Below are 19960 nucleotides of genomic sequence, written 5' to 3' on the forward strand. Positions count from 1 at the left end.
AAAAAAAATTACTATTTAAATTGGGAGAGATTACAAAATGCTGCAGTACAGCAGGACCTGGGGGTTCTTGTACATGAAACACAAAATGGTAGTATGCAGGTACAACAAGTGATCAGGAAGCAAATGGAATGTTGCCATTTATTGCAAGGGGGATAGAATATAAAAGCAGCTAAGTCCTGCTACAACTGTACAGGGTATTGGTAAGACCACACTTGGAGTACTGCGTTGACTGTGGATGGGCAATGGCAGACATTTAGAGACCGCATGGATGAACTACAACAATTGTACATTCCTGTCTGGCATAGAAATAAAAAAGGGAAGGTGGCTCAACCGTGGCTATCAAGGGAAATCAGGGATAGTATTAAAGCCAAGGAAGTGGCATACAAATTGGCCAGAAATAGCAGCGAACCTGGGGACTGGGAGAAATTTAGAACTCAGCAGAGGAGGACAAAGGGTTTGATTAGGGCAGGGAAAATGGAGTATGAGAAGAAGCTTGCAGGGAACATTAAGACGGATTGCAAAAGTTTCTATAGATATGTAAAGAGAAAAAGGTTAGTAAAGACAAATGTAGGTCCCCTGCAGTCAGAATCAGGGGAAGTCATAACGGGGAACAAAGAAATGGCGGACCAATTGAACAAGTACTTTGGTTCGGTATTCACGAAGGAGGACACGAACAACCTTCCGGTTATAAAAGGGGTCGGGGGGTCTAGTAAGGAGGAGGAACTGAGGGAAATCCTTATTAGCCGGGAAATTGTGTTGGGGAAATTGATGGGATTGAAGGCCGATAAATCCCCAGGGCCTGATGGACTGCATCCCAGAGTACTTAAGGAGGTGGCCTTGGAAATAGTGGATGCGTTGACAGTCATTTTCCAACATTCCATTGACTCTGGATCAGTTCCTATGGAGTGGAGGGTAGCCAATGTAACCCCACTTTTTAAAAAAGGAGGGAGAGAGAAAACAGGGAATTATAGACCGGTCAGCCTGACATCGGTAGTGGGTAAAATGATGGAATCAATTATTAAGGATGTCATAGCAGTGCATTTGGAAAGAGGTGACATGATAGGTCCAAGTCAGCATGGATTTGTGAAAGGGAAATCATGCTTGACAAATCTTCTGGAATTTTTTGAGGATGTTTCCAGTAGAGTGGATAAGGGAGAACCAGTTGATGTGGTATATTTGGACTTTCAGAAGGCGTTCGACAAGGTCCCACACAAGAGATTGATGTGCAAAGTTAGAGCACATGGGATTGGGGGTAGTGTACTGACATGGATTGAGAACTGGTTGTCAGACAGGAAGCAAAGAGTAGGAGTAAATGGGTACTTTTCAGAATGGCAGGCAGTGACTAGTGGGGTACCGCAAGGTTCTGTGCTGGGGCCCCAGCTGTTTACACTGTACATTAATGATTTAGATGAGGGGATTAAATGTAGTATCTCCAAATTTGCGGATGACACTAAGTTGGGTGGCACTGTGAGCTGCGAGGAGGATGCTGTGAGGCTGCAGAGCGACTTGGATAGGTTAGGTGAGTGGGCAAATGCATGGCAGATGAAGTATAATGTGGATAAATGTGAGGTTATCCACTTTGGTGGTAAAAACAGAGAGACAGACTATTATCTGAATGGTGACAGATTAGGAAAAGGGGAGGTGCAAAGAGACCTGGGTGTCATGGTACATCAGTCATTGAAGGTTGGCATGCAGGTGCAGCAGGCGGTTAAGAAAGCAAATGGCATGTTGGCCTTCATAGCAAGGGGATTTGAGTACAGGGGCAGGGAGGTGTTGCTACAGTTGTACAGGGCATTGGTGAGGCCACACCTGGAGTATTGTGTACAGTTTTGGTCTCCTAACCTGAGGAAGGACATTCTTGCTATTGAGGGAGTGCAGCGAAGGTTCACCAGACTGATTCCCGGGATGGCGGGACTGACCTATCAAGAAAGACTGGATCAACTGGGCTTGTATTCACTGGAGTTCAGAAGAATGAGAGGGGACCTCATAGAAACATATAAAATTCTGACGGGGTTAGACAGGTTAGATGCAGGAAGAATGTTCCCAATGTTGGGGAAGTCCAGTACCAGGGGTCACAGTCTAAGGATAAGGGGTAAGCCATTTAGGACCGAGATGCGGAGGAACTTCTTCACCCAGAGAGTGGTGAACCTGTGGAATTCTCTACCACAGAAAGTTGTTGAGGCCAATTCACTAAATATATTCAAAAAGGAGTTAGATGAGGTCCTTACTGCTAGGGGGATCAAGGGGTATGGCGAGAAAGCAGGAATGGGGTACTGAAGTTGCATGTTCAGCCATGAACTCATTGAATGGCGGTGCAGGCTAGAAGGGCCAAATGGCCTACTCCTGCACCTATTTTCTATGTTTCTATGTACAGTTTTGGTCTCCGTATTTAAGGAGGGATATACTTGCATTGGAGGCAGTGCAGAGAAGGTTCACTAGGTTGATTCCTGAAATGAAGGGTTTGTCATATGAAGAAAGGTTGAGCAGGTTGGGACTATACTCATTGGGGTTTAGAAGAATGCGAGGTGATCTTATTGAAACATATAAGATTCTGAGGGGGATTCATGGGGGAAATCTAGAACTAGGGGCATAGTTTCAGAATAAGGAGTCACCCATTTAAGACAGAGGGTCGTGAATCTGTGGAATTCTCTACCCTAGGGAGCTGTGAAGGCTGGGTCAGTGAATATATTTAAGGCAGAGATCAACAGATCCTTGAATGACAAGGGAGTCAAGGGTTATGGGGAGCGGGCAGGGAAGTGGAGTTGAGGCCAGGATCAGATCAGCCATGATCTTATTGAATGGCGGAACAGGCTCGAGGGGCCGACTCCTGCTCCTATTTCTTATGTATATAACTTAGATTTAGCCACCGGGCGAGCTGTACCTCCTGGTTTACAGTGGCTGGTTTGTCAAGCTGCTCGTCCAGCTGTTTCTGCAGTAGTTTAAGCTGAGAGTGAGCTGCAGCCAATTCCTCCTGGAACTGTGCTACTTCCTGAGAGTGTTTCTTATCCTGGGCTCTGCAACAGAACACAATGGAAGCGAGGTTAGATTCATCCAATCATAACATCACCGGCACTCTAGAAAGCATCAAGAGGAGGTACAACTTTGATCTAGTTGAAGATATCTGATGGGACTGAAGACTTGGTGCAATCTGGGCTCTGAGGTGGGTTATCAAAGAACAGCACCATGTTTTGGACACTGAGCACTGTGCAAGTAAAACTGCGGTGGATTCTTGGATCATCATGTGTAATGGCCATTTCTTACCCTCCAGCTGGGTACATTAATATCCCAAAGCCAATATTTGTTTTGACAAATTAACTGTAGAAGGCAGCAAACCGTTTCAAAATTTAGGAAATACTAGAAAATATTTTTACATTAATTTTTTCCCAACTATTTTAGCCCTTGATGGGAAAAGCAATATGTAGTTGAACCATATAGGCCAGAACAATCCCAGAAGGTTGAGCAGGTTGGGCCTATACTCATTGGAGTTTAGAAGAATGAGAAGTGGTCTTATTGAAACGTATAAAATTCTGAGGGGGCTGGACAGGGTAGATGCAGAGAGGAGTTTCCCCTCGTGGGGGAATCTAGAACTAGGAGGCATAGTTTCAGAATAAGGGGTCGCCCGTTTAAAACAGAAATGAGGAGGAATTTCTTCTCTCAGAGGGTCGTGAATCTTTGGAATTCTCTGCCCCAGAGAGCTGTGGAGGCTGGGTCATTGAATATATTTAAAGGTGGAGATACAGATTTTTGAATGATAAGGGAGTCAAGGGTTATGGGGAGCGGGCGGGGAAGTGGTGTTGAGGCCAAGATCAGATCAGCCATGATCTTACTGAATGGCGGAGCAGGCTCGAGGGCCCAAATGCTCCTGCTCCTATTTCTTATGTACTGATGAAATTGATTACATGGAAACAGGCCACCTGCCCTCCAAGTGAGCAAACAGTCGCAAATACATTTAGCCACCAAGATCCAGCAACGTTTCCTCCGAGAGTAGATAGCTAGCCGTGACACAGGCACGATGGGCCAATACAGTCAACAGTTGTACCTGAAGTCCAAGGATTCTATAAAATGCATCAAATCCAATCACTACACAATAGACAAAAAGCCCACTTAACATTCCAGCCACAAACTCCAGATAGAAAGTTGGATTGGGGGTTGGGTGGGGGAAGAAGAGGGAGGACGGGGCTGAGATTTCCCAAACTTGAGAAATGAAGCCAACCTGGACAATTCTGAACCCCACCACTGACTGACGTGGCAAAAGGAGGATTTGCGGGATGATATATTGCTGTGGTATGGGGAAACTCCAGCGACTGAGCGGGTACCCCGGAGTTTCAACATTCCGACCACATGGTCTCGCTGTTCGGGTCAACCATTGTGCCCAAGGACAGTTACTGCCACATAGTTGTCTTACTGGAGTTTATCAGCTTCTGCCTGCAGAGCCTCGACAAGCTGTTCTTTGGCTTGCAGCTCTTTCTTCACCTCGCTGAGCTCGAGGGCGGCTGCTCTGTAGTGACGACGATTATGTCCGGCCTCGGCCTTGTTTGCTGAAACCTGTAAATAATTTAAACAAAGACAAAAAAAAAAATTTAGACATACAATAAACGAAAAATGAAAAAAATACCTTTGCTTTCAGTTCCTTTAGGGTGATGGAAAGTATTGTCAGCTGTGGCTCAGTGTGGGCAACACTCTCGCTGAGCACGGAGTCAGCAGGTTGTGGGTTCAAGTCCCACTCCAGAGACTTGAGCACATAAATCTGGGCTGACACTTCAGTGCGGTGCTGAAGGAGTGCTGCACTGTCAGAGGTGCCATATTTCAGATGAAACGTTAAACAGTCTGCTCTCTCGGGTGGATGTAAAAGCTCCCACGGCACTATTTCGAAGAAGAACAGGGGCGTTATCCCCAGTGTCCTTGGGCTAATATTTATCCTTCAATCAACATAACAAAAACAGATTATCTGATCATTATCACATTGCTGTTTGTGGGAGCTTGCTGTGCAAAAATTGGCTGCCACGATTGCTACATTACAATAGTGACTGCAAAAGTAATTAATTAGCTGTAAAGCGCTTTGAGACATCCAGTGGTCGTGAATGACGCTATATAAATGCAAGTCATTCTTTCTATTGTATTATCTCTTGCAGATTTCCGTTTCTCCCCCTTTCCTTTTTAATCTTACAGTTGAACAAGTCCTGGCAGCCTTTCAGCACCCCATCCTGGTGACTATTCCTAGACAGCAAGTGGGCTGGAGAGTCTAGAACTAGGGGGCATAGTCTCAGGATAAGGGGTCACCATTTAAGACTGAGATGAGGAAGAATTTCTTCACTCAGAGGATCATGAATCTTTGCAATTCTCTACCCGAGAGCTGTGGATGGTGAATCATTGAGTATATTCAAGGCTGAGATAGGTAGATTGTTGGACTCTCGGGGAATCAAGAGACATGAGAGATCGGGTGTGAAAGCAGAATCATAGAAATTCATAGCACAGGAGGGCGGCCATTCGGCACATCGTGTCTGTGCCGGCCGAAAAAGAGCTACCCAGCCTAATCCCATTTTCCAGTTCTTGGTCCGTAGCCTTGTAGGTTACGGCACTTCAAGTTCATATCCAAGTACTTTAGGTCCAAGTACAAGTTGAGGTCGAAGATCAGCCATGATCTTACTGAATGGCTGAGCTGGCTCGAGGGGCTGCATGGCCTACACCCGCTCATATTCTTACAGCCATTGTCCTCATCCAAGTTTCTCACATGGCGTATGCAACAAGGATCACTGGATAGCAGCAGGAGCAGGAACCCTAGCTGATCGTTCCCATCCCTCGCTCAGCGATACCGGAGCCAGCATTGCAATAGCTGGCCAGGCTGGGATCTACTTACTCAGCACAGAGTCTGTACCATTCAATCCCACAGAGCTGGGTCTTAGCCATCCTTTGGTACAGTGGAGATGTCGATTAAAGCAACTAGTTTGTTATGTTGTGTGATAATTTTCAATACAATTTTCCTCACACTGTCTTTATTTACAGACTGCAGATGTCAAGCGTGTGAAACAAGATGGGCAATTTTGTGCAGTGTTCTCGTTCATTCAACAGTCAGAATTGCAGTGTAATGGACGTGTTCGAATTTGGAGAGACTGTATTTTCTCACCCTTTGCCTATTGTTGCCTTTCAGTTAAATTTGGAATCATTGACAATTAGACATCCCCCAATATTCCTCCTCCAAACCTCTACTTTTGGAGAAAAATTATTAAAACATTAACATAAGAGGAGGGCATTCAGCCCCTCGAGCCTGTTCCGCTATTCAATGAGATCATGGCTGATCTGTGGCCCAACTCTCTCTACCCGCCTTTGCCCCATATCCCGTAATACCTTTGGTTAACAAAAATCTATTAATCTCAGATTTAAAATTAGCTATTGATCTAGCATCAAGTGCTGTTTGTGGAAGAGAGTTCCAAACTTCTACCACCATTTATGTGTAGAAGTGTTTCCTAATTTCACTCCTGAAAGGTCTGGCTCTAATACTTACTCTCTGCCCCCTAGTCCTAGACTCCCCAACCAGCAGGAATAGTTTCACTCGATCTAATAAGAACATAACAAAATAGGAGCAGGAGGTCATACAGCCTCTCGAGCCTGCTCCGCCATTTAATACGATCATGGACGATCTGATCATGGGCTCAGGTCCACTTCCCTGCCTGCTCCCCACAACCCCTTATCGGTTAAGAAACTGTCTATCTCTATCTTAAATTTATTCAATGTCCCGGCTTCCACAGCTCTCTGAGGCAGCGAATTCCACAGATCCACAACCCTCAGAAGAAATTCCTCCTCATCTCAGTTTTAAATGGGCGGCCCCTTATTCTAAGATTATGCCCTCTAATTCTAGTTTCCCCCATCAGTGGAAACATCCTCTCTGCATCCATCTTGTCAAGCCCCCTCATCTACCCTATCTGTTCCCCTTAATATCTTGAAAACTTTGATCAAATCACCCCCGTAACCTTCTATATTCTAGGGAATTCTCGGAAACACAATCCTAGTTTGTGTAATCTCTCCTTGTAATTTAACCCTTGGAGTCCGGGTATCATTCTGGTAAACTTACGCTGCATCCTCTCCAAGGCCAATAAATCCTTCCTAAAATGTAGTGCCCCAAACTGCTCACAGTGCTCCAGTCCAGGCGTGGTCTAACCAGGGTTTTATATAGCTGAAGCAAGACTTCTACCCCCTTGTATTCCAGTCCTTTGCCAGCATTTCATTAGCAAATTCCATTAACGAGATAAACCGATTCATTGGTTGTCGACTGCTATCATTAAAGGTTTACGGTTCCTTGAAATGAAGTTTTGAAGCCACCATTTACCTGCTGTTTGAGTTCATTAACGTTTTCTTTCTCCTTTTCCAGTGCAATCTGCAAGGCCTGTACTAACTGCTTCATCTGCTGGTCCTCCTCTTCCTTTCGTTTTAGGACGGCTTGTACCTGTCCAAAAAAGTCACGCCATGAAATTTTGCTCATTTTGAAGTAGAACATGGATATCAATGAAATACAATATTAATCACAAAGTATGGGGAGGGAGTAAAAGGCACAGGATGGTTTTTCATATCAGAATGGGGTTGGCAAGATTATCACGGATTTTTGGTGAGAAAGGTTTGGGGCTGGCAGACTACACAGTACAGTTCGCTGTTGGTTTATTTAGCTCTTGGAGCAGCACCAAGCTCACAAACAAATTTCAGGGGCCACTGAGCATTGGCGTTTCTTGATTTGACACGAGATGAACAAAAAAATTGCATCTATTATGTGACCATCTGGGTCTTCTCATTTCTGGATCGAGAGTGGCTCTACAACTGGTTCTCTGCCAGACAGAGAGCAATTTTACACTTTGGCCCCAACTCCAAAAAACGATGGTAGGCAGAGGAAACAAGTCAAGTGTTTAGAGGGCCTGTACGATCAGGATCACACACATATACCCAAAGGGTCTTAGCAGTTATAAGACATTTTATTAAGGGAGCGGTAGTTTAAATATCGTCAAACACAACACTCAATCAGGATAGACATAGTAGACATACGACCGTGACAAGTAGCTGGTACTAGTCCCGATCAGACAGGGCTGGTGGCACGAACAGTTCTTCTCTGCACCGTCTACCCTGAAAATCCCTCCAGGTCTTTCTTTTATTCTCTTTTTAGCGATGGGCCTGGTGTAGGGTATGGACAGGATCATTTAACCTAGGATATGTCGAGTTCTTTATCTCAACTCTTAGGCGAAAAACCCTCCACTTCCTCTGAGATCACACCTTCTCTTGGATAATCTTTCTTATCTCAAGGTTCCTTGCTAGACCTCTTAATGCCTGTTTTTGTCATAACTCTGTAACCTTCTCCAGCCCCACAACCTCCCCCCCACCCCCCCCCCCCCACGCTACTCTAATTCTGCCCTCGAGCATCCCTGATTATAATTGTTCAACCATTGATGGCTATGCCTTCTGTTGCCTAGGCCCCAAGCTCTGGAACACTCTGCCTCTATTCCCTCCTTTAAGACGCTCCTTAAAACATACCTCTGACAAAGCCTGTGCTAATTTCTACTTATGCAGCTCGGTGTCAAATTTTTATCTCATAACACTCCTGTGAAGTGCCTTGGGATGTTAAAGGCGCTATATAAATACAAGTTGTTTTTGTTTTTGCATTATGGACTTGTAACTCAGTTTGTCTATACAATTCCTTTTCTGATGTGATTGGAATCCTTCAGCGTCATTAACTCGGGCAAACTGTTGAGCGAGGGAACCCGTATAAGACTATTTCTTACAATCCACAATTTCTTACAAGATCCATCAGTTAGGTATAACTAGTTAGAAAGTTGAATTCATAAAAGAAAGAAGGGTAGAGAATGAGGAAGGTGAATGAGCAGAGTGGTTAAAAAAATAATTTTTGTTCTACAGGGTTAATACTAGAATAATAAAGCTCCTCGCAACATTTGAATAGTGCTTTATGTATTAGGGCGTGCTTCAGTATTAAAGTGCGGGAAACGATTTTTTCAATGGCTAGCGCACAGTGCCTGGAATTCCTTTGATTCGCAGCACTCTCGGGATTAAGCAGCACAAATCACTCCTTGCTTTAAAAGAAAGACATCCTTCTGTTTTGAGTTCATACCTGAAGGTTCAGTTGTACCAGGTCTGCTTCTCTCTTGGACAGGGCCGTCTCCAAGATGCTCGTGTGCTCTTTCAGTGCAACGTGGGACTGACTCAGGCCAACCAGCTTCCCTCGTTCGTGCTCCAACTCCAGAGTCAGCTTTTTATTGGCTTCTTCCAAGCGTCGAATCCTTTTCCGAAAACCTCTAGACTCTTGAAGCTACGTGGGAGGGAAAGAACTGAAGCCGTCACAGTGAATAGAGAATTGCTACAAAATAAAACAATAAGTCTTCATACTGACTGTAATTCTGCCCTCCTGAGCGTCCCCAATTACAATCGCTCAACCATTGGTGGCCGTGCCTTCTGTTGCCTAGGCCTGGCCCAAGACCGCTCTAAGTGGAGTAAGTGCATCCAAGAGGGCGCTGAGCACCCCGAGAGCGTGCAGAAATCAAGCACAGACAGCGGGAAAGAGCGTGCGGCAAACCAGTCCCACCTATCCTTTCCCGCAACGACTGTCTGCCCCACCTGTGACAGGGACTGTGGCTCTCGTATTGGACTGTTCAGCCACCTAAGAACTCACTTCAGGAGTGGAAGCAAGTCTTCCTCGATCCCGAGGGACTGCCTATGATGATGATGTCTAGGCCCCAAGCTCTGGAACTCCCTGCCTAAACCTCTTCGGCCCCCTACCCTCCTTCAAGACTCTCCGTAAAACCTACCTCTTTGACCCTCTTTTGGTCACCTGCCCTAATTTCTCCTTATGCGGCTCGGTGTCAAATTTTTCATCTCATAATACTCCTGTGAAGCGCCTTGGGACATTTCACTACAATAAAGGCGCGAAATAAATACAAGTTGCTGCTGTTGTAATTAACCCCACAAGATACACAGAAGGACTTTGGTTACAAAAATAAAATGAGGGCTTAGTACACAATACTTCAATTGTTCAAAAGCTTTGATTGTGTGTTTTTCAAATTTCTAATACACTATTGGGGTCTGGAAAACAGTTCTTCTAATCCAGGCCTTTTCACAAACACCTTTACGCGAAGCAGTCTACATCTTCAATCAGAACCACACCTTCTGACAGCCCTCAGGAACATAACACAACCTTAAATTCTGCATGAAAAAAATCACAGCAGTTCAAGAGGAAAAAAAACTCAAACACTCGAGTTAGATTGCTTTTAAGAAAGAAAGACTTGCATTTATATAGCGCCTTTCACGGCCACTAGATGTCTCAAAGTGCTTTACAGCCAATGAAGTATTTTTTTTTGTTGAGTGTAGCCACTATTATAATGTGGGAAACGCGGCAGCCAACGTTCGCACAGCAAGCTCCCACAAACAGCAATGTGATAATGGCCAGATCATCCATTTTGTTATGTTAATTGAGGGATAAATATTGGCCCCAGGACACTGGGGTGAACTCCCCTGCTCCTCTTCTTTTAGGTCCACCTGAGAGAGCAGGTTTACCACCTCCGACTGTGACACCCTCCCTCAGCACTGCACTGGAATGTCAGCTTAGATTTATGCGCTCAAGTACCTGGGAGTGGGACTTTAACCAACAACCTTCTGACTCAGAGGAGTAGGTTACCCATTGGCTGACACATTGAGTGAATGGACAGAATAATTCTCATGAAAGGATTAATTACAGATACCTTCACTCATTCTCGAAAAACAAATATAAAGGGCAGCCCCTTGAAATGAGAGAAATTGCAAGTGAAGGCTGGTGGGGGGGGGGGTGGGGAAAGAGAGGAGCAAGAAGATAGAAAGAGAGAAGCAATGGAAATGATTGAAGGCATTTTACAGGAGAATACGAGCAGCATCTCATTTGACATTTACAGCTTGGTGGGGGAAGAGAGCAGGTAGTCCATGATCCAGGACACCAGTGTGATCAGTGAATCCAAGGCAGTGAGCACCAGCAAGCTGGTCATCACCACGATCCTGTCTCCATCTGAAATCCGTACACACACACACACGCCTTCCAGCTCGATAGTGGCTGCCCTTCACCATCACAAACCTCAAAGCACCGAGTTCAATTGCAACGGTCTGGCTGCTGCCCCACGGAGATCTCACTACATGACATGGATCAAATCCTGGGAGCTGCCCATCTTGCATGGCGGAGTATGATACAACATTGAACTTCTGTGGGTCACTGTGCAAAGATGTATCCCCGTTAGAATTCTGAATATACAAGTATTTGGTCACAAATCTAAGACTGGAGTAGTAGAATTTTACACATTCTCAAATGCATAACTTGAAATGAAGTCTGAATAGGTTTTTGCTAAATTTATCTGTTTCATCGCGGTTTCTTTTGTAAAAGAAAGCTGACTTGCTGATGGATGGAATCATCACACACGTACTATACTTAGGGTATACTCTCAACTGAGAGGAGCGTGCGAGAGTCAGAAGTGGTCAGTTATTGTGCAGTCTTGCCAATAATTTGTAGAGGAAATGAAGCTGAACAAAAAGGTCAAATTTACTGCACTTTGAAACTGAGCCCAGAAAGCTCAAAATATTCCACATGGAGTACTAATCCACAAACATTTGTGTAACAAATGTTTTATTTAGGGCTGTGCAACACAAATTCAAATTGAAATGTATTTTCACTATGCAGGAATATCTTGAAAACCATTATACTAATGATGGCCCCGCGTATAATGCACCTTAAAACCTATTGTTTTACAGTACACCAATGACTACACTTCAAAAGTACCGTGGTGATTGTAAAGCGCTTTGGGACATCCTGAGATCACGAAAGGCGCTATAGAAATGCAAGTCTTTGTGTTTTTAAATGGTTTTCTATACAATTTTGTAGAACCCAATAGTCATCAGACCACAAGAGGAGGAGGAAAGGCTAGAAGCAGTTTATAAACAAACAATAATGCGTTTCTCTACTATGGTGATGCACCACTATGGATATGTTTTTTTTTTGGGGGGGGGGGGGGAAGGGAGGAGATGGGGGGGGGGGGGGGAAAGAGAAGGGAGGAGATGGGGGGGGGGGGGGGAGAGAAGGGAGGAGATGGGGGGAGGGGGGGGGGGAAAGGAGTGAATAGAAAAAGCCCAGAATCATTCCATTCATTTCCACAATACTCTGTGCTCAGTCGTGCTGTAGTAAACAAAAATAAAGGGACATCGATTCGCTATGAGCAACCCCTACATAAGAATTAGGAGGAGTCGGCCATTCGGCCCCTCGAGCCTGCTCCGCCATTCAATGAGGTCATGGCTGATCATCGACCTCAACTCCACTTTCCAGCACTATCCCCATATCCCTGGATTCTCTCAAATTCCAAAAATCTATCGATCTCTGTCTTGAATATACTCAATAACTGAGCCTCCACAGCTCTCTGGGGCAGAGAATTCCAAAGATTCACCACCCTGAGTGAAAACGTTTCTCCTCATCTCAGTCCTAAATGGCCAACCCCATATTCTGAGACAGTGACCCTGGTTCTAGACTCCCCAGCTCGGGGGAAACATCCTTCCTGTATCTACTCTGTCAAGCTCTAAGAATTTTGTATGTTTCAATGAGATCACCTCTCATTCTTCTAAACTCTGGAGAATACAGGCCTAGTCTACTCAATCTCTCCTCATAGGACAATCGCCCGGCCCAGGAATCGTTGCACTCCCTCTATGGTATAAGCTGTACCGGAATGGAATCAGGCTGATAAAAGTGCCCAAGTAGAGAGTCTGGTTTTGTTTCATTTTTACCTCATCCTCTAGTTCCAAAACCTTCTCTCGGTAATCCTCCAGCTCCTGGCTGGTAAGCGAGATGATTTCTTGCAGCTCCTTCTCGAGCATGGTTTTGCTGTGGTTGACTGCCTGCAGCTCCAGTTGCAAAGCCTGAATCCGTTCCTATTAACATATAAAAAGGAGAACGCCATCATTTGCCAGCGCAGCTCCAAGTGACATGGCCAATATATCCTGGAATGCCACAGGCCACATTCCATATTTCTGCCAAAATGTAACCCAACCACAGCAACCTGCGGACAAGGGTGAACTCGGCAAACATCACATATTGGCACCACACTTCTCACCCCCAGTGAAATCCAACATGTGGTACGTTCAATGGCCGATTGCGGAACTAATAGCACTTTTTTTTTTTGAATAGGAGAGATACTTGAAAAGAAACTTCATCCTTTAAATGTCTCCCTGCAACGTTATCTTTTTCGGCAGCACCTCCTAATCCTGTGGCCTCTACCACCTTGAAGGACAAAGGCAGCAGGCACATGGGAACACCACTGCCTTCAGGTGCCCCTCCAAGTCACACACTCCATCCCGACCAGGAAATACATCAGTGTTCATTCATTGTCGCTGGGTAAAAATCCTGGCACTCACAAACAGCACTGTGGGAATACCTGCACCATACCTTGCCAGCGACAGCCATTTCCCATGAATGAATTTTTTTTAAAACCACCATCACCAAACTGAGAGGACAGTCGATACTATTAGAGTTCCACACAAGAAGGTCCAGTCTGCCAGAGACCCAGAGTTATCTGACCTCTCGTTTTTACCTCCCTTCAGGGGATATATCAGGCTCCATATTTATGTCTTATCTGTAGGGTTCAACTGAAGTCATATGCTTAGCATGTGGGGAACTACAGATAGAAACCTGCTATCCCTCAGTCTGTGGCTCCAATGTGCTGTACCATCCTTCAATATTTATTTCAACCAACTAAACTCCGAGCATGTTTTACACACAAGCATAGCTGACTCCGTTTTTCTCAGCTTGAGAAAAACTGTGTTTTTTGAATTATTCACTTAAAAACATCTAGTTCTGTTCTTGACCAATTTTCAAAAAAATAAAAGATTTTTCAGTGATAAACTTCCTTTAAATAGCAATAGACTGGTGCAAAAATATTAGACCAGGTATGGAATCCCGTTTCTCGATTTATCTCATTCTAGTTTGTCATCAGAATGTGAGACAGACCCGCGAGGGTGCTTTTATCGCCCATCCCGAGGGGCTTAACCTAAATGGTGGTGGGCCTTTGCAGTGGTTGCTTTTACAACAGAGTGGCTTGCGAGGTCACTTCAGAAGGCAATTAACAAGCCAACCACACAGTGTGGCTAGAGACATGCACAGGGCCAGACTGGGTAGGGGTAGCAGGTTCCCTTGTCTGGAGGACATTATCAAACCAGATAGAAATTGAAAACAATGTGGCAAGCTTTCGTGGTCACAAGTTACCATGCTGCAATGGGATTTGACTCACTACCTCTGGCTTGTTAGTCCAATACCACAACCACTTGACCCAGATCATTATCTCATTAAATGACAATCAACTACAGCCCTTAGTTTATCTTTGGAATCTTTTGAAGTTATCTTTATTGCTGCTTCTTACTAAACCTCCGCGGTCGACAGCCCACGATGCCAAGAGAAAATATTTGCAGTGCTATGGGGAAAGAGCGGGGGGTGGGGAGTGGGACAAATTGGACAGCTCTTTCAAAGAGCCAGTACAGGCACGATGGAGCGGATTTTGTACTGTAAGATTTTATGAAACTCCTTTTCCATTTAAACATTTTTTTGCCTCAGATAGCGATCTACAAATTGCAGGATATAAACACATTTACAATTAGAGTTTAGAAAGGGAAACGCACTTGCAGAATCTTATCGCTTCCGCCTCCTGTGATCTGATCTTTCAGCTTGCTGAGCTCCGCCTCAGCAGACTCCTTCGCTCCAAGGGCCTCCTGCAGTCGACGGCTAAGGATGCCAACAGCGTTTTCATAAGCTTTATGCTTGGCTCTCATTTCTTTCTGCGCACTGGTGAGATCCGTGCCGAGCTTCTTCATTCGGGTCTTCTGCTCAGAGATACCTCTGGAAAAAAATCAGGTCGACGCAAGTCAAACACAATCAGGAAAATGAAATTCATTTAGAACCCAACAATTCTTTATATGTTGCACCAAAACGAATTAGGACAAGGAATGGAGTGGGGGTGGGAGAGCCATCGACAAGTCCTCGAAACATCAGCACTTCACTGAAGTCAAAGCAGATTCAATAGTAACATTCAAAAGAGAATTGGATCAATACTTGAAGGGAAAAATGTACAGGGCTATGGGGAAAGAGGAGAGTGGGATTAATTGGATCGCTCTTTCAAAGAGCCGGCAAAGTCACAATGGGCTGAATGGCCTCCTTCTGTGCTGTATCATTTTATGATTCTATATTCTGCGAGGTTATATACTCTATGCAGCTTTACAGGCAAGTCCTGGTCATTACACTGCATGCATCTGCAGCCAACAGTGAAAATATGGGTCGACAATAAGGTTTTCATACAAGTTAGAATGGTATCCTGCTATACAACGAAAATTCTTCCCTTAAACAGTCTACACAGTCTCATTCCAATTGTTAATTGATAAACTTTTACAAAACCGTAGTATTTTTGAAGCCATGACTATTCAGGACTGTGACTGCAAAACTTGCAGTGAAACGTCGAACAAAAGATTTGCTGATTTTTCCTGTTGGTTTATGTAAACAATTATGCAGATATAACAAGCCTTAGCGGCCATATAGGAAAGTTATCCCAAAGTCTAAAAGTAGCAAGTGTTAATCATCAATACTTGGGTCACTTCTGCCTAAACTTTAATTCGGAATTGTCTGTGTGATAAATCAGCAGGATAAGGACCGATCAAGTTTAAGCAAAAGTTTCCCTCACTTTTTAGTTTCTTCCTGCAGCTGCTCCACTTGCTTCTTCAGTTCGTCATTCTCCTGAGAGAGCGACACTAGCTGGCCTCTGTCAAACTGCACCGACTGTTAGAAAGTAGAACACGACAGGTTTAATGATCTGTTGACAAGAGCAATGAAATGAAACAATGCCAACTTGCTGATACTATAGTTAGTTGCTCGAGTTAAAGGGTCGAGAGATTTGACCGTGAGCTTCTGTACCTGGAGCTCAGTGTCCAATTCGTCACGTTCTTCCAGTGCCAACTGCAGCTGGGTTTCCAGATCGGTCATTTGTTGGTGAAGCCGAGAAATCTCTCTCTGTAACCGCACATGGTCGTTCTGCGCTGACTTTTTGTCGGTCTGCAGCACGACCACTTCTTGCTTCAACTCTTTCACCACCAACTCCAGCTTTTTCTTGGTTGATTTCAACTCGTTTATTAGCTGATCCTTTGAATTCGCATCACGTCGATAGGCCTCCACCATCACCTGAAGGAAGGTGCCATTAACAGTGCAATCAACTCTAGAACAATCAGCTCTCTATTACCCTCGAGTATCAATCCTCTGGTTACCATCAATCTAGGTAAACATGTAGACATTGTAAACCAAACAGCACTTTCAAGTAACATACTACAAATCTCAGCAACATTTACCTTCTGTTGAACAAGCTGTTCTTTCAGTTTCTGGGTTTGTTTCTTAAAGCTGGTGTTCTCCTGTTGCATATTTTCCACCTATACAACAGATAAATAATTGCACCTCCTGTAAAATACTAACACTGGATGGTAATGCAAGTTTCAGATTAAGAATTGCACAGTGTGTTTTACAACCATCTTTCTGGTTATGCCAAAACATTGCTCCGTAAGCTACAGGCATTTTTGCATAAATGTATTCCGCATTTGAAAAAACTCCTGTGATTTACCTAAAATGCTGTTCTTTGCCATGTTTAATCTTTTTGCAGAGCCTGTATTATGCAAACCAAGACCAGAATTTATTGAAAATAGATTGGTGGCTTGTTAAATAAAACTTTTTTTCACCATTAATTGTTTTGTGTGCTCAAGTTGAGGGATGTATGTTAAGGTTGGGAAATGGAACTCGTCCTATCTCAGGCATTCCAATAGCAAGTACTCCCAGGTCTGGTAATGCACAGACAGAAGCAAAGTAAAGCTCCCTCTACTCTGCCCCCACCTTAGATGAGCAGCCACTGCTGCACCCTTATGACATGTTTTCCAATTGGCACACCAGCGATTCTGTGGCCTCTTTGATTGGCAATTCCAATTAGTGCTGAATTATCATAGAATAATTGAATGATTCAGCACAGAAGGAGGGCATTCAGCCCGTCGTGCCTGTGCCAGCTCTTTGATAGAACTATCCAATTAGTCCCACTCGCTTGCTCCTTTCCCCATGGCTCTGTAATTTTTGTCTCCAAGTATTTATCTAATTTTCTTTTGAAAGTTACTATTGAATCTGCTTCCACCACCCAATTCAGCCAGTGCATTCCAGATCGCAACAACTCGCTGTGTAAAAAAAAAAAATGTTTCCTCAGGTCACTTCTGCTTCTTTTACCAGTCATCTTAAATCTGTGTCCGCTGGTTACCGAGCCTTCTGCTAGTGGAGACAGTTTCTCCCCATCAAACTGCTCATCTGACATCCAGTCCTGGACGGGCTGTAGCATCCTCCAGCTAAACACTGGAAAGACCAACACCATCACCTCAGCCGCCACCACAAAGTCCGGACCCTCGACACCAACTCCACCCTGGCCAATGTCTTAAGCTGAACCAGACTTTAAAACTGAGCAGCCTGTTCAACTCCGAGCTGTGCTTCTAACCCCGGTGTATGGCAGCACTAGCTGACGTTGCTGTATGTTACTAGTATTCCAGATGCCTGATCCGGAGACACGAGTTCAAATCCCAATGCAGCAACTGGGAAATTTAAATTCAGTTAACTAAATGAATCTGGAATAAATTAGTAATGGTGACCATGAAACTACCGCGTTGCCGTAATTAGTAATGGTGACCATGAAACTACCGCGTTGCCGTAATTAGTAATGGTGACCATGAAACTACCGCGTTGCCGTAATTAGTAATGTGACCATGAAACTACCGCGTTGCCGTAATTAGTAATGGTGACCATGAAACTACCGCGTTGCCGTAATTAGTAATGGTGACCATGAAACTACCGCGTTGCCGTAAAACTCCATCTGGTTCACTAATGTCCTTTAGGGAAGGAAATCTGCTGTCTTTACCTGACCTGGCCAATATGTCCCAGTGATTGACCCTTAACTGCCCTCTGAAATGGCCTAGCAAGCCACTCAGTTTTCGGGATGGGCAATAAATATTGGCGTTGCCAGCGACGCCCACATCCAATGAATACATTTTTTAAAAAGCCTCTCCATCACAAAGGCCACCTACTTCCATCTCACCTCATCTGCTGCTCAAGCCCTCAATCACATCGTGGTCACATCCAGAGTTGATTACCACTGCTTCGTCTCCAATCCTCGGTAAAACTTCATCTAAAACGTTCCTGGCAGTGTCCTACCCCAATCCAAGTCAAGCTCGCCCATCACACCCATCTTCGCTGACCTACATTGGCTTCAGGCTCTCCCAACACCTCAAATTTAACATTCTCATCCATTAATTCAAATCCCTCCATGGCATCACCCCTCCCTAGTTCTGTCCTTTACCCTCCAGCCCATTTGACTCTTATTCAAAACTTTAGGTACAGTACTGCTAAAAAAAAAAGCCATACAAGCAACATGGTATAAAAACTAATAAATAAATAACCCAGGGCTGAAAATATGACCAGAGAGTGCATCTGACAGAGATTAATTCTTATGGGTCACAACTTGCAATGTACTGAATATTTTTTTTCCAAAAAAGCTAGACCACAAAATCTTTGTTAATTTTATAAACATGCTGCATCGCAGTGCAGTAAATTCCAATTACCTGCCCAGTCTTGACAGCGATTTCTTGCCGAAGTTGTTCTAGGATTTCAGATACCATTTCAGTGTCCTCCTCGAGCTTTTTGCTACCTTCCTCCAGAACAACCTTATCCGTTTTTCCAGCTTGTAGCGCGACTTGCAGGACAATCTTCTCATTCTGCAAGAACTGGATGGCATCATCTTTGGTGTTTGCTTCAGTTTGTACCTCTGCTAGGTTGGCCTCCAGTTCATCGAAACGTGCCTGCAACTCATTCAATGATTGGTCCTTGGTGTGCAAGGCCTCTTGGGAGATAGTGAGCTGCTTCAGAAGCTCCAATTGTTCCTGCTGTAAAGCTTCTAATTGGAGTTCTCGTTGATGCAAGGTTAACCTAACCTGGAGAGAGAAACATTTTCAGTACATCCATGAGCTAGAATCACAAATGCAACCAATTATATAGCACCTTTAACATAGTAAAACGTCCCAACGTGCTTCACAGGAGTATTACAAGACCAAAAAATTGACACCAAACCACATGAGAAATTAGGGCAGATGACCAAATGTTTGGTCAAAGAGGTAGGTTATAATGAGTGTCTTAAAGAAGGAAAGAGAGGTAGAGAGGCAAAGAGTTTTAGGGAGGGAATTCCAGAGCTTAGGGCCTAGGCAGCTGAAGGCACGGCCACCGATGTTAGAATGATTAAAATCAGGGATGTTCAAGAGGGCAGAATTAGAGGAGCATATATATCTCAGGAGGGTTATGGGGCTGGAGGTTACAGAGATAGGGAGGTGAGAGGTCATGGAGGGATTTGAAAACAAGGATGAGAATTTTAAAATTGAGGCGTTGCTTAAATGGGAGCCAATGTAGGTCAGTGAGCACAGGGGATGATGGGTGAGTGGGACTTGGTGCAAGTTAGGACACGGGGCAGCTGAGTTTTGGATGACCTCAAATTTACATCGGGTAGAATGTGAGAGGCCAGCCAGATGTGCGTTGGAATAGTTAATAACCAGTGGGAAGCTGTTTAACCTACAGGCCAGATCCAAGATCACATTAATAACAGTCATGACAATTTGCAGTTGAGCAAGTTGTTCACAGTCATCAACATGTAGACTGTAGTTCCAGGTAAGGCTGTAGAGGCAAAATCCCTGGAATCTTTAAGCAACAGCTGGATATTGTAACGGGGGAATTGTCAGTTCTTTCTGTACAGATGAGCTAGTATGGGCTGAATATACACACTCATCTGTATATGCATTGAGAATGGAGCAGACAGTGACCATGAAACTCAGTCACAGGAAGCTGTCACAGACCAACAACTTGGCTCAGCAGTAA

The 19960-nt window shown here is 44.4% G+C and overlaps 1 protein-coding gene across 6 annotated transcripts in view; it reads right to left on the minus strand.

Annotated features, from left to right (window-relative positions):
* golga3 (golgin A3) overlaps positions 1-19960 on the minus strand; it is an 88707-nt gene that overhangs the window by 12620 nt on the left and 56127 nt on the right. For all 6 annotated transcript variants that reach the window (XM_070888097.1, XM_070888096.1, XM_070888100.1 and 3 more), the window contains 10 exons: positions 18661-19029; positions 16372-16449; positions 15944-16207; positions 15714-15808; positions 14662-14878; positions 12778-12921; positions 9104-9301; positions 7325-7441; positions 4406-4545; positions 2882-3014 (listed from right to left, as the gene is read on the minus strand). In XM_070888097.1, the coding sequence (XP_070744198.1) occupies positions 2882-3014; positions 4406-4545; positions 7325-7441; positions 9104-9301; positions 12778-12921; positions 14662-14878; positions 15714-15808; positions 15944-16207; positions 16372-16449; positions 18661-19029 (1755 nt within the window). The remainder of the gene's footprint in view (positions 1-2881; positions 3015-4405; positions 4546-7324; positions 7442-9103; positions 9302-12777; positions 12922-14661; positions 14879-15713; positions 15809-15943; positions 16208-16371; positions 16450-18660; positions 19030-19960) is intronic.

This window comes from Pristiophorus japonicus, chromosome 8 (genome assembly GCF_044704955.1).
Source record: "Pristiophorus japonicus isolate sPriJap1 chromosome 8, sPriJap1.hap1, whole genome shotgun sequence".
In the NCBI taxonomy this organism is placed as follows: Eukaryota; Metazoa; Chordata; class Chondrichthyes; family Pristiophoridae; genus Pristiophorus; species Pristiophorus japonicus.